General features: G+C 45.2%; 2 protein-coding genes across 6 annotated transcripts; one reads left to right on the top strand and one right to left on the bottom strand.

Annotated features, from left to right (window-relative positions):
* Nucleotides 1-21: 21 nt before the first annotated feature.
* On the bottom strand, nt 22-3,024 carry rrp8 (ribosomal RNA processing 8). 2 transcript variants are annotated; one of them, XM_067246166.1, is made up of 8 exons: nt 2,897-3,024; nt 2,593-2,692; nt 2,226-2,484; nt 1,245-2,103; nt 981-1,110; nt 734-840; nt 533-629; nt 22-432 (listed from the first exon to the last, which is right to left on the bottom strand). In XM_067246166.1, exons 2-8 carry the CDS (start codon nt 2,689-2,691, stop codon nt 322-324), a joined length of 1,662 nt encoding a protein of 553 aa, XP_067102267.1. In that variant the 5' UTR covers nt 2,692; nt 2,897-3,024; the 3' UTR covers nt 22-321. The 2 variants fall into 2 exon arrangements, with proteins under 2 accessions (XP_067102267.1, XP_067102268.1); XM_067246167.1 differs by having other exon boundaries at nt 2,593-2,742; nt 2,897-2,977.
* Nucleotides 3,025-3,620: 596 nt separating this feature from the next.
* Nucleotides 3,621-13,979, top strand: LOC136951642 (integrin-linked protein kinase). Of its 4 annotated transcripts, none has more exons than XM_067246169.1 (13): nt 3,621-3,734; nt 4,606-4,811; nt 9,322-9,487; nt 10,194-10,289; nt 10,373-10,469; nt 10,606-10,689; nt 10,894-10,979; nt 11,079-11,188; nt 11,423-11,550; nt 11,669-11,790; nt 11,997-12,096; nt 12,230-12,360; nt 12,443-13,979. In XM_067246169.1, exons 2-13 carry the CDS (start codon nt 4,723-4,725, stop codon nt 12,590-12,592), a joined length of 1,359 nt encoding a protein of 452 aa, XP_067102270.1. In that variant the 5' UTR covers nt 3,621-3,734; nt 4,606-4,722; the 3' UTR covers nt 12,593-13,979. The 4 variants fall into 4 exon arrangements, with proteins under 4 accessions (XP_067102270.1, XP_067102269.1, XP_067102271.1 ...); XM_067246168.1 differs by having other exon boundaries at nt 4,541-4,811; XM_067246170.1 differs by lacking the exon at nt 3,621-3,734 and adding an exon at nt 4,339-4,361 and having other exon boundaries at nt 4,541-4,811.
* The last annotated feature ends 690 nt before the right edge of the window (nt 13,980-14,669 follow it).

The raw sequence follows: 14,669 nt of genomic DNA, 5'->3' as shown, positions 1-14,669 counted from the left end.
ATTAAAGAAAGACTCGAGGTTTCAGAAGACTTTATCGAGGAAACTCTTATAAGAATGCTTTGTCCTGGGTTTTAATTCTTATAAGTTAAACAATCAGACATTACCCTTTACAAATGTATGACAACAAAATACATTTTCTATAATAAACAATGTTTCCAGTCAACATTTCTTTGAAGAATACAATGCAAAACTCTAAAATGTAAGAAAGGAATCATGTTATAACATTTTCTGGTGGTCAAAACCTCAGAACAATCTATACAATCATGGAAAAACCAAATGACCATTTGCTTATTCACCAGCTGGTGCCTTTTCCCACTGCTCTCATCGTTTCTTGTACAGACAGGGCCTCAGCTCTAATCCTGCCTTGACATTCTCTGGTGCTTCTGCTGTCTTCACAAACTCAAACAAGTAGAAGTGACTGTTCTCTGTGTCCTGAGGAAGATGAAAGCAGAATACAAAGTTATAACGGTGATGTATTTTTCTTCCAGAACATACCATACACTTACACAGGTATATGAAAGATAATAAGTACCTTGGAAACCAACTTGAATCCTAAACTGGCCATTGCACTCATAAAGCTTCGCACATTTTCAAATCTGCTCGCCACTTCAGCAATTTGAAGCATTCCCCTGGAAAAGGACGTAGAAACTTTCTTTAATGGCGGCTGGATTGCAATGAAATGTGAAAATTACACATCTGCGCATAACTTTTCTTGCAAAGCATTACCCCTTACCCCATCACCAGCACACGGTTAGCTTCAACAAGGAAGTCTCCCAGGTTGGTCCCCATCAGGGACAGACAGAACACAGCTATATCTACAGTAGCATCGTCAAGAGGTACCTGTTGACAGGTGAACAACGGATAGCATAGAACATTAAATATAATCACTAAGTTGAAAATGTGAACAGTACCTGAAACATAAATTGTAAACAGAACTGTATATCGACTTTGCCATTACTGCATTCTGAGGTCAAACTCACATTGGCCATGTCACAGACTGTAACTTGGTCACAGACGGGTGCCAAGTCAAAGCTGTGTACTTTGTTCTTCACACTGCTGGCGATCTTGCAGTCCCCACACCCAAAGTCGGCGACTACCAGAGACGAAGGTCTGGAACCAAGGAAATACATGACTACAAAACAAAGAATGAGATAACCAATATAGATCAAAGGTACCAAATTTGAATACAAACTAAACGATGTGCTGAAAATACATGAGTCAAGTATTTTGCCATGGTGACTAACTTGTGCCGTATGGATGAGATGATGCTGTCCACGGGGTTAGCAGGCCATCTCTTGACCTGTGCAGTGAACCCCTTGTGGTAGATCCCAAAGGCCTCGGGATCCTGTCTGAACATGCGCTTGGCCTCGCCGCTGGACGTGGTGTACAGCACCTCGTTGATATAGCGGAACTGAGCAGCCTCCAGGCGCTGCTGCATACGGGACCTCAGAATAGACGAGCGATCAGCAGGAACCTGCGGCGCCATCACCTCTTCCTGTTCCTTTTCCGTGGGCTCGTCCTTGCGGTCTGAACCCTGGACCTGCAGAAGTCTCCTTAGCTTCTCCACCTTGCGCCCATGCGCTCTGATTTCTATCTGGCTCCTCCTCTTACTGGGTCCTGGTTGCTCTTCCACCCTGTTCCCATAGGGAACTGTTCCCACTTCCTGTTTCAGTTGGTCTGAGCGTTCTAGTGCAACGCCACTAACGTGGCCTCCTCCTTTAGTCTTTTTTGCTGCCTTTTTAAGGTTATTGTCATTTTTACAATATGTGAGTGTTTCTTTGTCTACTATGGGAGTGATCTTATTACCTTCTTGGACTTTTTTCCTTTTTGATGTTTCCCTGCTGCCCACTGTCTGTTGGTTGGGTTTTTGTGTTGGAGGTTTTTCATCTTTAACATCAGAGTTCACTTCTTGTCCTACCTTGGGGTTCTGGTTGGCTGGTTTGACAGCTTCCTGCTTACGTTGTCCATTTGGAAGGTATTTATTTTTACCTATTTTTTTCTTCTGGTTCTTCATTTTGTTTCTCCATTGCTTTCGGGTTAGTGTGCCTGTATTTAATTCAGTTTTTTTGACCTCGTCCCCTGAACTCTTTACCTCTGTGGGTCCTGAAGGCAGACAGAACATAGCACCGTAATAGCAACAACACATCATGAATCATTAATCCAATCATGAATCCAGCAGTTCAGAGGAACTTAAACTCTATAAAAATATATTTTTCTTAACTGACCTGATATTTTTGGTTTCTTAGCTGCTATCACAACTGATTCCTCTTTGACACTGGTCTCTCCACTGTCCTTCTCAGCTTCTTCTCTTTTGGCTGCTCCTCTCTTGCGTCTTTTAATTCGTTTCTTCCTTTTGGGTTGTGAAGGGACAGCTTCTGGTTCGCTGTCACTGCCCTCCCTCGTGACCCCTGTCTTGGTCCAGTCCGGTACAGATCCAAGCTTCTGGAGAGTTCGTAACAGACTCTTCTTTCCCACGCTCTGTAACTTCAGTGTGGGATGAGCAGAGTCAGTATCAACTACCAACTTGTCCTAGTTTAGGTGAGATGTTTACCTAGTTGAGGTGAATTATCCTGAATTCAGGTATAAACTGACCTTTGCATTGGCGCTATCGGTTTTGGGATTGCTGAAGAGTGTTGTGGTTAGATTTTTGGCTTCGGGCTCATCGTTCCACTCGTCTTCCTCAGCGAACATGCTTGAATCGAAATTTAAGCCGTGACGGGGGAATAAATCAGAAATCCGCTGCTGTGAGCCATACACAAGTTAAAATTAAGTGGTAGTAGAAGAAATATGAAATTGACATAGCTTCGAGTAAATTTTTTATCAGTTTTGAAATTAAGATGTTTAGCTTTCAATGTTTTGCGATGGATCTCAAATACTAAGTTGTAAAATGACTTACCTGTCAAATGGCAACGCAATACAACGTGTATCTACCGGATAAAAGCGGTAAAAAAATCTATATATGTTTGATAAAACCACGTTTGATTACCCTCACAAACAGCGCATGTGAGCAGGAGCTAAACTTGGCGCAGGAAAATGACGCTGCCTCCACCGCAAAGACAATGGGATATGAGTTTCCCAATACTTCAACTACAATTCCTCGTTACCAGTCCAAACTTCATTATGCTAAATAGATCCGTTTTGACCACAAGTCCACAACTACAAAACAGTTAATGACAAACTTTCACATTTATATCGAATACATTTTATTATCAAACACATAGTTGGATTAATTAACTTTTTTGCCCAAATCACAAAAATTCAAAAAAATTCAAACACATCACAGGATATAGTGTCTTTATAGAGATACGCTCTTGCCTAAATGCATCAATTTGGTCTGCGTTTATAAAAACATGCCCCGAAGGAATGAGCGTTGGGCAAGGTAAGGTGTATTGATTTGTATGAAATATAGAGCTGTTGTGTCACGTGGCTAAGTCAAGCCATACGGACGGGGACCTTCTCTTCGTCAACGCCCGCTTGGAGACTAACAAACCAGTAGGGGGTCCACCTCTGGACAGCCCGGTAACATTATTTTTGAGGCAATGTTATCCGATAGAGGGTGCTACATCGCTAGGATTTGTGGACCAGGCACTATTTTCTCATGACGAGCGAGGGTGTGGACACTGGGGACGTAGCAAGACATTCTATGCTTCAATCTTGGAGATTTGCGTGATTCCTCACTTCTGTTCAACATTATACTTACATTATAAGTTACACTGTCTGTCAGAACTTATTGGGTAAGTTATGTTGCCGTAGGCTATCAAATGTCTTTATATTTCCCGGTTGATGTTGGCTAGTCAGGCAAAGAAGTGCTTCTTGCGTCCGGTTTCGTCAAAGACAGTCTGGACTGTAGCCTGGAGGCAGAAAAAATTAACCATGGTCTCTAGCGTCAAGCGAGCTAACGTAGCTATCGATCAGACCTAAAGTTAGACAGCCTTTAACGTTAGCTGTCGTAGAAAGAGACTTATTCAGTAAAAAAAAAGTTATATGTTGCTAAAAGAGAACCTGTTTGTTATCCGAACTAGCTAACCCAGTACAGTGATTCAAAACTTTGCTTCGGGCAGTCCTATAGAAGCAGAGGCCAGCTAGCTTGCAAGCTAAGGAGCGTTGCTGCAGCTAGCTACAATGAATGGCTCAATACGTTATGTTAGGATAGTTAACGGTTATAGAGCACAGTAGTGTTATTCTGTATTTGCTCAACAAATCTTTGACGTTAGTTAATTATGTTATTTGTAATGTTAAGTTAAAATTCCAGCTAAGCAATTAGTCATCTGCCTGTTTTAGAAGAAGTGATGTGAGTCATAAGAAGTTCGAAGTTCGTGTCGATTAATCAAGGTTGGCTGCGTTTCACACCCACCCAACAGGTGACAGCTTCAGGCCCAGCATTTTCTCTGCATCTGGACTGCAGTGTTTTCTCCCCGTGTGTCGCAGGACACTTTTTGTTTCACATTAATGTTGCAAATCTAGGACTGAGTCACAAGAGTGTACATGGCCGGTTTTCACAATGTAATAATATTTATCTATGCTCCCGTTTGTTTTCTAGGATCTTCAAAGTGTAGCTGAGCCACTCGGTCAGTATCAGTGACTGTAGCTGTTTTCTGTCTGCAGAGGGACGAATGCTCTCCAGGCTAGCCCTGAATTCTTCTGGTAGCCTCTCTAGTTGGTCCCGGTCCTCCTCAGTCCTATAGCTGCCCCTGTGAGTGTGAGCTAGCAGAAGAGTGAAACATGGATGATATCTTCACCCAGTGCCGGGAAGGCAATGCAGTGGCGGTTCGTCTATGGTTAGACAACACAGAGAACGACCTCAACCAAGGGTGAGTCCAAGTCATCAGTCATCTTAACAAGAAAGCACAGCAGCACTGGTAGAGGTTGTGAAATGCATATCCGTATGTGTAATATACACTGTGTAATACACACTATGGGTGTTGTATCACAAAAAATAAATCACATGTTACCATCACATGGACACGCCTAACAGTAGGGATCGCACCCTTCCTGATCACTCATTTCTCTGGGTCATGACACGCTACTCATCCCATAAACCATTTGAGCAACTCTAGGGAAGGTTATTTCTATCTGTTACCCCCTGATCCAGTTCTGTTAGTGCCTTGAGTTATCAGCACATAATTAGTTCCACACTGATGGAATGGGAAAACATCCCAGAGGGACCCACACACGGTTCATCTATGCACAACAACCTGGAAAGGTCTTTTTGATTTACACTCACATTACAGAGAACAGATAAGTAATATCAAAGGCTAATTACTCTGTCGTTATCTCTTTGACGCTAAGGGCACCACCCCACACTGGGGCTGGGCTCTCAGCTTGTCTGTCCACATCTGTGTGGTCATGACCTGCGATTTGAACCCACTTCCTTCCGGACACATGACTTGGCCTGGAATGTGATCTTAAAATAAAGCAAAAAAAATAATAATCTGGCAAACATCTTCAAATGGAATGCCTGCTGTTTGCTTGTTTTTCTCGTGAACACTTTCTTTAGTTTCTTAGTTCGTTGACTTGTATGTGTGATCAGGGTATTGGAGGTTGGCAGGGATGAGAAGGGGGTCTTGTGCTTTCGGTCTTTCTTAATTGCCTCTTGACAGAGACATCTGGCAGGCCTGTGTGACTGTGTGTCAAGCCTCCAGACCTATAGGCCTATAGGCTCATCAGTATGAGAGGACATCCTCTTCTGGATCCTCAGGTGATGTAGGGGAAGCACAACAGACCTGATGGGTCTCCCAGACTGACCTTAGAAGAGGATGTTGCTTTTTTGGTCTTTGGTTCAGATGTGTCTCAGCATTGGAAAATTCGCAGAGGCCCGTAATAACTAACCTTAAAGGCATTATCTCTGAGGCAGTTGTGTCAGGTGTTAATATGTAGGCCTAGACTTAGTTTGTTTACTACTGCACACAGTTGGAGATTTCAGTACTGTGGCCAAACTCTTTCACGCTCATCCATGTAATAAATCTGTATTTTTTTTAAAGCATTGCACATGTCACTTTCATGTAGCCCGTATGCTGCTGTTTGACCATGTATAAGAGATAGGCTGTGTGAATGAGAATGACCACAGCAATACAGTATCCGCCCTTACATCTGCCAAACATCTCCATTAGTTGATTGTGTGTGAGTGAGGCCTTCCTGACTGGCTGATATATGTCATCCTAGTAGGAGACACTACACTGGGGGGTTCAGGCCCTGCATTAACTGAGATTGCATGGATTTTAAAGCCCACAATTCAAATGGTCACAACCAGTTGCACTGAACACATGTCTCCCTCATCTCTTCCCAAGTCACGGCAGTAGCTGTGTTGGTAGAAGTATGGGCCTTTGTGTGCTCGCTAATGGTAGCCTCACTGTGCTCACGTGCATGCTGTGCAGAGCGTAGTAGTGGTATGCTGAATCTCCTTACAAGGAATAACACGCAAGCCTCCAGGGAACCGTCTACAACCCACCCAAAATGAGCAGGGAAGAAGGGGAGGAGTATTGTTGTGGGCAAGACCCAGTGTGAGGAGGAGGGAGAGTTCTCCTGTGTGGGTGAGAGCGAGGGCTGGTATGTGTGTCGGAGCTTTCCACCGAGGAATGCTCTGCGGCAGTAGCAGAGAATATCACCTTCCTCTTCTACATTCTTCTGTTTCCTGTGCTGCTCTCCCTGTGGTATTAGATAGTGTCGCTAATGTCTCCTATATGTTTCCTCCTAGATGGAAAGGTCAATTATAGTGAAAATAGCCCAATGAGGGTGCAGTAAAAAGAAACATGTACACTTGATTACTTTTCTTTTCAGCTGCTGGTTGGTCGCTTGGTTGGTCCACAAATGACTTGTACTAGTTTATTTTCTTGTTGCCTCTTTTCCTTTAAAGGTGGAGTTTGATCAAAATGTTTCCTTTGTCTCTTTGGGTGAATTGCTGTGAAAATGGCAAACCATTAGTCCGCCTGCCCAACCCCCTCCATATAATACCCTGTTTGTATTCTGTGTGTGTGTGTGTTCTGCCGTGGACAGTTTTACTGTGTGTCGTATACCAGAGTGGCGTGAAAGACCATGGTAGCAGTAGCCTATTTATAGTATAAGTAAACCCACAAGATAATCTGTAGACATAAAAATCTGTTCTGTTTGCCATTTTGTTTGCTTTGAGGCTCCTTGTTGGGTTAGGACCATTGGAATTGTATACAGGAAGAAAGCTGCTTTATATTTACCCCCCCCGGCACTGACTATTTGGCAGGGAGCAGACAAACAGACAGCCCCCTCGATCTGGGACGGCGGGTCACCATGTTGGTCTATATGAGAGGAACTGGTTTGGACTGGGGTGTGAAGACAGCTGGAGTCCACTGTAGCCAGCTGCAGGTCACGTTGAAGTCCAGTTCTACTGCATGATCTCTCTGTAGTAAGTCACCTGATGTGAATGCCTGTCTTAAGTGGTGACTTGATTCCTCATTTAATAGGCTAGATGTGTGTATGGCTTGTGTGGGTGGGTGTTTAGGCTACATGAAGCGAATTTGTATCTGTCGAAATTTGTGGCCGTCTTTTGAGTTCACGGTGATGTCAGTGCTGAGATATACAGTACAGGAGACTCATCCCTGGTGTCCACCGTCAGACTGTCTGAGCCCTGTTGGCAGGTGGATCTGCCTGAAATAACCCCACTCAGAGAGAGAGGAAGGGGGGGGGGCAGGGCTGGAGAGTCCCCTATGCACCTCAACAGTATGACGAGACCCCCTTCCCCCCCCCAACCTTCCGTCTCCACCGGCTCCCCGGGCAGAGCTAGGCATCCTGACCCATCACGGGGGGGTGCGGTGTGCCTCTACGCCTGGACTCATCGTCTAGCGCTGGAGGGGCTCTTCCGGAACCGCTGGTTTCTGCTGGGAGCTCCCTGATATCTGGAGGGGCCTGTTGTGCTCTGATGAGATCCAGGCTAGCTACAGCAGGTCTCCCATAAGCCCTCATGGAGGGTCTCTGAGGGCCTCATTGATGCTGGGTTTTCTTCAACACAGTCCGCCTGTGTGTGTGGGTGCTTCCATCACAATACTCCCTCAGTGCTCCAAACATTGTTTCCCTCCCTCAACTGCAGAACAAGTGCAGGACTTTTATTTCTGAGGATCACTTGGTTGGCGCATGTAACTTTTAGCCCGACATCCGAGTTATATTGAAATGAGTTAAGGAAACAGAGAAGAGTCTCTGTTTTTCCTCCCCAGCCGTCCACAGACAGAGAGAGCTGGAGGGGCAGCTGGAAGGCTTCTGATCAGAGAGCCTCTGGAGAAGGAAGAGGTGACGAAGGCCAGTGAGAAGAAACAGAAGACGGAGGGGGGAGGGACCCAGACAAATGCATGATGAAATAATGACACACAGCAGCTGTAGTCATGCTCCAAGTGTAGTTGTGTGTGTGTGTGTGTGTGTGTGTGTGTTGTGCAGATTTGACTGTGCAAAGTGGTGAAGGAAGTCTTCCAAATCCTTATAAGGACAGCTGTGAATTGCACAATTGCATCCCTCCCCTTCCTGACTGCCTTTCTACTACAGCATAGCTCTGTTTTCACACACATTTTGACCTTGTCCTCTGGCCTATCTGTCTTGCTACGAGTTGTAGTAGTAGTCATTGCCATGGTTGTCATTCAGGGCGATGTCTGAGACGCTGTATTAAGGTGCCAGTCACTTTCCTGTCACCGAGGTTCCTGTCTGAGACATGTCCCTGTCACTGCATCTGAGCTGGAGAGTCTGGGATCTCTCTCGCTCTCTCTCTCACGCACACACACAGTACTGGCTGGTCTGGCCCTCCACCAGTTTTCAGGCTTGCAGACATTGACGAGCAGAATTCTAGTGGGTCAGTTGCTTCCACTTCTTCATTTTGCTTTTGCGGCTGGGCAGAAGTACAGCACAGTACCCAAATCCCCTCACTGCTGCCTTTACTGCTCTGTTCTTTTTCTCATCGGCTTTTTGATCGTTTTAGGCACTCAATGGCTGTAACTATTCCAGCAGGCCTGGACACCGGCACAGAGCCATTAGCAGGCTCAGGAAGTACTTGCTTATCGTGCATTTATGGATATGCTGTAGGGGGCAATTTCTCATAATTTATAACTGAGGCTCCAGATGGTTAGATGGCCGTAGACCGTTGCATAAATAGGTTTTATTAGACTGTTAGAAATACAACAGTATTCAATCTCCAATGCTCTTCACATAGAACAGCCTTAGTGAGTCCATGGGCTTCTGTGTAGCTTCTTGTCCTACAAAGAGAGAGAAGTTCACGTTTCGATTTCCTCCTTGTGCGCAGATAAGGCTAACCGCACGTGAAGGGGGGGGGCGGGGGATGCTGTTATCTAAGTTGTGCTGCTCTTTCCGCAGGGACGACCATGGCTTCAGCCCCCTGCACTGGGCGTGCCGGGAGGGGCGCTCCAGCGTGGTGGACATGCTCATCATGAGAGGGGCTCGCATCAACGTCATGAACCGCGGAGACGACACGCCCCTGCACCTGGCCGCCAGCCACGGACACAGGGACATCGTGGGGAAGGTGGGGGCTCAGTGTGAAGGCCGACACCAGGGGGATGTGTGCTCTCTGATCCGTCTCTGCTCTGTCCCTGGTATTCTTAGCTCCGTCGGTATCAAATAAAGAATGTGTGTGTTTCACTGGGGAAACCCAGGAACCTGAATTGGCTGAACGGCAATCAGAGCTGCTAAGGTCCATCATGTCAATAAGGAGGCAAACACTGGGAGCCTTTATTTTATTTATTTTTTATAATGATGGGTGTATGCTGTTTGGTAATGTGCTATGTAATCTTGGCTTTAAAACCTCCACTAGTTGCGACCAGTGCCTCTCAATGCATGCCCATACTAGCACCCTATCAACAGTTACACTCAAAGTATGAACTAGAAGTCTTGAATTTGACCTCTTTTATATCAGCTCCACACTAGTGTTTACATAGGTATACCTTATCCATACAGGGTAAAGCCCTGGTTCATGGTGTGAGCCTCTTCAGAACTGGTATCCCTATACTCTTGCGGCTACTACAGCAGGTTGTCTGTTTCAGAGCTGCAGGCCACAGCTGTGATGAGGTTTAATATTAGACATGCTACAATACCTTTGGTATGTGTCAGCAGACAGGGGTGCTCACCAGGCCAGTCGTACATGGCTTAACACCTCTGTGTATAACCCAAACAGGACTACCTTGTTTGGGATGTAATCGAGTGATTTCTTCCTGTTTTCTGTCTCCCCTCAGTTGATCCAGTGCAAAGCAGACACCAACACTGCAAACGAGCATGGCAACACGCCTCTGCATTACGCCTGCTTCTGGGGACAGGACCTGGTGGCTGAGGTCAGTAGCGCCCCCTGGTGGCCATTGCGGAGTCTGGGTTTCCGTGACTTTGCTGTCCTAACCGAGATCTCTGTGTGCCTCAGGACCTGGTGACTAACGGGGCCCAGGTTAGCATCTGTAACAAGTATGGAGAAACTCCTCTGGACAAAGCAAAACCGCACCTGCGTGAGCTTCTCAAAGGTGGCGTTTCCTAGACACATACTGCACATCACCACACACCTTCAGCTCATAGAAACAGATCCTTGGTTTCTCATTTCTTATCCATCCGCCGTGTCGTTTGGTGGTGTTCACTGTGCGGTGTGTCTGGTTCTCTCAGAGAAGGCAGAGAAGATGGGGCAGAGCCTGAGCAAGGTTCCCTTCAAGGACTCCTTCTGGAAAGGCACCACCAGGACTCGACCACGTGAGTCACAATGGATCCATAGCAGGACTGGTTGAAATATAAAGCTCTGTGTGAAAGAATGGATGAACAAGGACATTTTCCATGTCGGCCTCGCTTGCACTCGACTATGTGGCAGCAAACTTTCCCACGCCAGTTTTCTACGTTTCAAAAGCAGTTCTTTCGAGCTTGTCTCCTTACTCATGTCTTGTGTTTGTGGGCATGCAGGTAATGGCACTCTGAACAAACATGCTGGCATTGACTTCAAACAGCTCTCCCTCCTGGCGAAAATCAATGAGAACCAGTCTGGAGAGGTAAACATCTTTTGTATTAAATATCTCAAATGTACAAGGCCCTTTTGTCATTATGTGGAGTGTTCCCTTGGGAGCTGAGGCAGTCTTATTGTTCCTTAGTTGTGGCAAGGCCGTTGGCAGGGAAACGAGGTAGTAGTGAAAGTGTTGAAGGTTCGAGACTGGACCACCAGGAAGAGCAGAGACTTCAACGAAGAGTACCCCAAACTCAGGTAGTCAGTGTTTTGACATTGTTGTGTGACAAGATGTTTGTCATGTGATGTTCCAAGTAAAATGTCTGCCATCCTTTCGTTATGTTTTCCTTTTCATTGATTTAATCTTACGCGTATGTACGTCTATTGGTTTAATTTTGGATTGTCCCCCATGCAATCCTATTCATGTCCCGATCCTGTTCCTGTCTGCCTCCTTCCCACTGTGTTTGTCTGTCCTCCTTGGGCTCATCCCAGGATATTCTCCCATCCAAACGTGCTGCCCATGTTGGGGGGTTGTCAGGCTCCTCCCGCCCCCCACCCCATCATCATCACACACTGGATGCCCTATGGCTCCCTCTACAACGTGCTGCACGAGGGCACCAGTGAGTACCAGCCCCCTCGCACAGCTCTGTAGAGCGCAGCACTCTAGAGGTCTGGCCTGGTCACGCTGTCCAGCATGACCGAGATGACATGTTTGTGTCCTCCTCCTCCTCCTGCCAGACTTTGTTGTTGACCAGACACAAGCGGTGAAGTTTGCTCTGGACATCGCCTGTGGGATGGCCTTCCTGCACACCCTGGAGCCAATGATCCCTCGCCACTATCTTAACAGCAAGAGTGTCATGGTGAGAAATGCTCGCACACTTCCTGAAGCTTCACTAAGGGCGATTGTTGGAACAGCTCACCACCAATGACAGAATGCTTTGTTTCTGCCTTTGTTATCTGTCAGTGGCTTGTCAAATCTGTTCGTCGGTGGCCTATTGTATTGTGTTTCAGAGAGCGTTCTGTGAGTAACACACCAATTCTTTGTGTCCCTGAAATATGTTGACAGATTGACGAAGACATGACAGCCAGAATTAGCATGTCAGATGTTAAGTTCTCCTTCCAGTGTCCTGGTAGGATGTACTCTCCAGCCTGGGTTGCTCCTGAAGGTACGCCTCCCACCATGTCGTAGCTGGGGGGGGGGGGGGGGGGGGTCTCCGTTTAGATGGACTGATTTTTGTATTTCTTTGTGAAAGGTTGTTGCTTTTGAATGATCCTTTCGCCTGTCCCCGTCATGTTCAGCCCTGCAGAAGAAGCCTGAGGAGATCAACAGAAGGTCATCTGACATGTGGAGCTTTGCCGTGTTGCTTTGGGAGCTGGTCACCAGAGAAGTGCCCTTTGCTGACCTCTCCAACATGGAAATCGGCATGAAGGTGAGGGCACCGGTCGGGTTGGTGTTAGTTCTTGTTGCTCTCTGAGTTCTTCTGATGTTCTCGTCTGGTCTTCTGCCCTAAGGTGGCCCTGGAAGGCCTCAGGCCCACCATCCCGCCTGGCATCTCGCCCCACATCTGCAAGCTCATGAAGATCTGCATGAATGAAGATCCGGCCAAAAGACCTAAGTTTGACATGATCGTGCCCATCCTAGAAAAGATGCAGGACAAGTGAAACAGCCTTTTCACCTTGAATGCCCCACCACCACCACCCCGACCACGAAGCCCCAGATATCCTCGGGAATATCACCCAGAGATGTGGTGCTTACCAGTATTGCCTTAAACTCCTACTGTCACTACTTACTGCTGCTCTCGACGCCACTGTCACTTCTCTGAAATGAAAACCGCAACAGTCACTTATTTTATTCTTGGGTTTTATTTTAATTTAGCTTTATTTCTCTCCCTCCCCCCTCTCGACTTACCAAGACTTATTTTTATTCGTATTCTCAAAATCTATGACATTGTTGCATCGTCACGTCCTTGCAGGAATTACGTTGCATCATCACATCCTTGCAGGAATCATGAATTGACTGTCCAGACTGTTCGTTTCTCAATCATGTGGACTAAATAGCAGCCTCTGTCTGTCTCAGTGTGACTGTTTAACCTGTGGAGGTCAGTGTTCCACTGCTTCCTTTAATGTTGAACCTTTCTTTACCTCTGGAGGGGGCTCACTATCTAAGGTCAGACACTGTAACGCGGCCTGCGCCCTCATACCTATATCTGATAATGGAAGCTCTTATGAAAACATTACATGTTATATGATCCTGAATCTCGTCTTGTAAAAAAAAACAAAAAACTGGTTGTTTTGTTTCTTGTTTGTCGTATTAAGGGCAAGTTATATGTATGCAATTGGGTTGTATGACTACTGCCTCTGCTGTAAGCCTGTGTCAGACCAAATGTTTCAACAGTGTTCTCCAGGGAGTTAGGATGAAGAAAGGAATTCATTTGTCTACATGTGTACTTTGACAGTGTTACTCCATTCATGGAGTTGTAGGGATGTGTAATCTAGGAGGTTGTCCTCCTAAACCACAGCCTTGTCTAGACTTGTCTCTGCAATCACCTTGAGCTGAACTGTAAGTCCGGCCAAATGTGACTTTATTTGCTGCATCAGAAATTCTCACTTTGGTGGTTGCTGTTGCACTTGTATTTCATAAAGGAATAATCCATTGTGTTCATGTCTTCTTCTTTGTGTTGTTCTTTTACCAGCTTGCTTGTGTTCCACCATTGTGTTTATGCCTCAGGCAACTTCCAGCATTTCACAGAAGGATGAAGATGCAACGGACAATAAGGAGATAACATTTACATTTGGCCATCTGTCACTTTGTTTCTGCTTGCTTTTTTTACTTTAATACATTGTTGCAACCCCCCCTGGGTTATTTCCATCTTTGGCTCATCAAGTTAAACTGCTTTGTTTTTTATTTCATAACATGCATTCTTTCTGTACCTCCACTAGCTTGCTTGTTTGTGCTGAATCACAGGGGTAAAAGCCAAAAACAAGCATGTCTTATACCATACAAATGTATGTAATTTATATAAAAGTATATTAAAAAGAGAAATCTGCATCTTGTCTAAAAATATTTTGCTTCTTGTTTATCCCTGTACACAAAGGGGCTTGTAGTTTTCATAACTGTTCAATGGTGACAACGATTATTTAAGTTTTTACAAAGTAAATTTCGAAAACTTTCAACCTTTCCGAAAATATTTTTTCAACCTTTCAAAAGTTTTTTCGAAACACACAGTGAAAGGAGATGAGAGAACAGAGAAGCCTAAAGCAGAGCAGATTTTAGTAAAGTCCTCATTGAGTACTCATCAATGATGCAAATATGTTTTCAAACTTTAATAACTTTTTGTAGAAAATATTTAGACCTTTTAGAAACTTTTTTCAAACCTTTAGAAACTTTTACTACAGCCCCACAATAAAAATGGTGTGCTCTATTGTGTATTCACATTGAAATGCAGATATTGATTTGAGCCCCACGACTGTATGGATTACTTAATGTTGCAAATAACGTAGAGACCAATGTCAGAATGTTAAAATGCAAAAACACAAGGATTTACATTTTGGACAAGTCAAGTTCAGTTTGGGACGATTCATTTTGCACTTCGGTACTTGGGCAGTGAGGAAAAAAGTTGATGTGATTTATGAATATTAATATAATGTCCGATTATTTGTTATATGTGTAGGTGGATTTTCACACGCACGGCTATGCAATGTAAAATCTAAACGCAGTTACAAATAAGTTTTTTTCTTT

The sequence above is a fragment of the Osmerus mordax genome, chromosome 11 (genome assembly GCF_038355195.1).
Source record: "Osmerus mordax isolate fOsmMor3 chromosome 11, fOsmMor3.pri, whole genome shotgun sequence".
In the NCBI taxonomy this organism is placed as follows: domain Eukaryota; kingdom Metazoa; phylum Chordata; class Actinopteri; order Osmeriformes; family Osmeridae; genus Osmerus; species Osmerus mordax.
The sequence above is the reverse complement of the archived record's forward strand: the minus strand, read 5'-3'. Positions and strand labels throughout refer to the sequence as shown.

What these genes read in the sequence shown, in the direction of transcription:
- rrp8 (XM_067246166.1), bottom strand. Translation starts at nt 2,691, where the DNA reads ATGTTCGCTGAGGAAGACGAGTGGAACGATGAGCCCGAAGCCAAAAAT. An exon ending in AACCGTGTGCTGGTGATGGG is followed by an intron (nt 630 to 733) that starts GTAAGGGGTAAT and finishes GTCCTTTTCCAG; the next exon opens with GGGAATGCTTCAAATTGCTG. An exon ending in GATTCAAGTTGGTTTCCAAG is followed by an intron (nt 433 to 532) that starts GTACTTATTATC and finishes CATCTTCCTCAG; the next exon opens with GACACAGAGAACAGTCACTT.
- LOC136951642 (XM_067246169.1), top strand. Translation starts at nt 4,723, where the DNA reads ATGGATGATATCTTCACCCAGTGCCGGGAAGGCAATGCAGTGGCGGTT. An exon ending in GAAGAGTACCCCAAACTCAG is followed by an intron (nt 11,189 to 11,422) that starts GTAGTCAGTGTT and finishes GGCTCATCCCAG; the next exon opens with GATATTCTCCCATCCAAACG. An exon ending in TTAACAGCAAGAGTGTCATG is followed by an intron (nt 11,791 to 11,996) that starts GTGAGAAATGCT and finishes ATATGTTGACAG; the next exon opens with ATTGACGAAGACATGACAGC.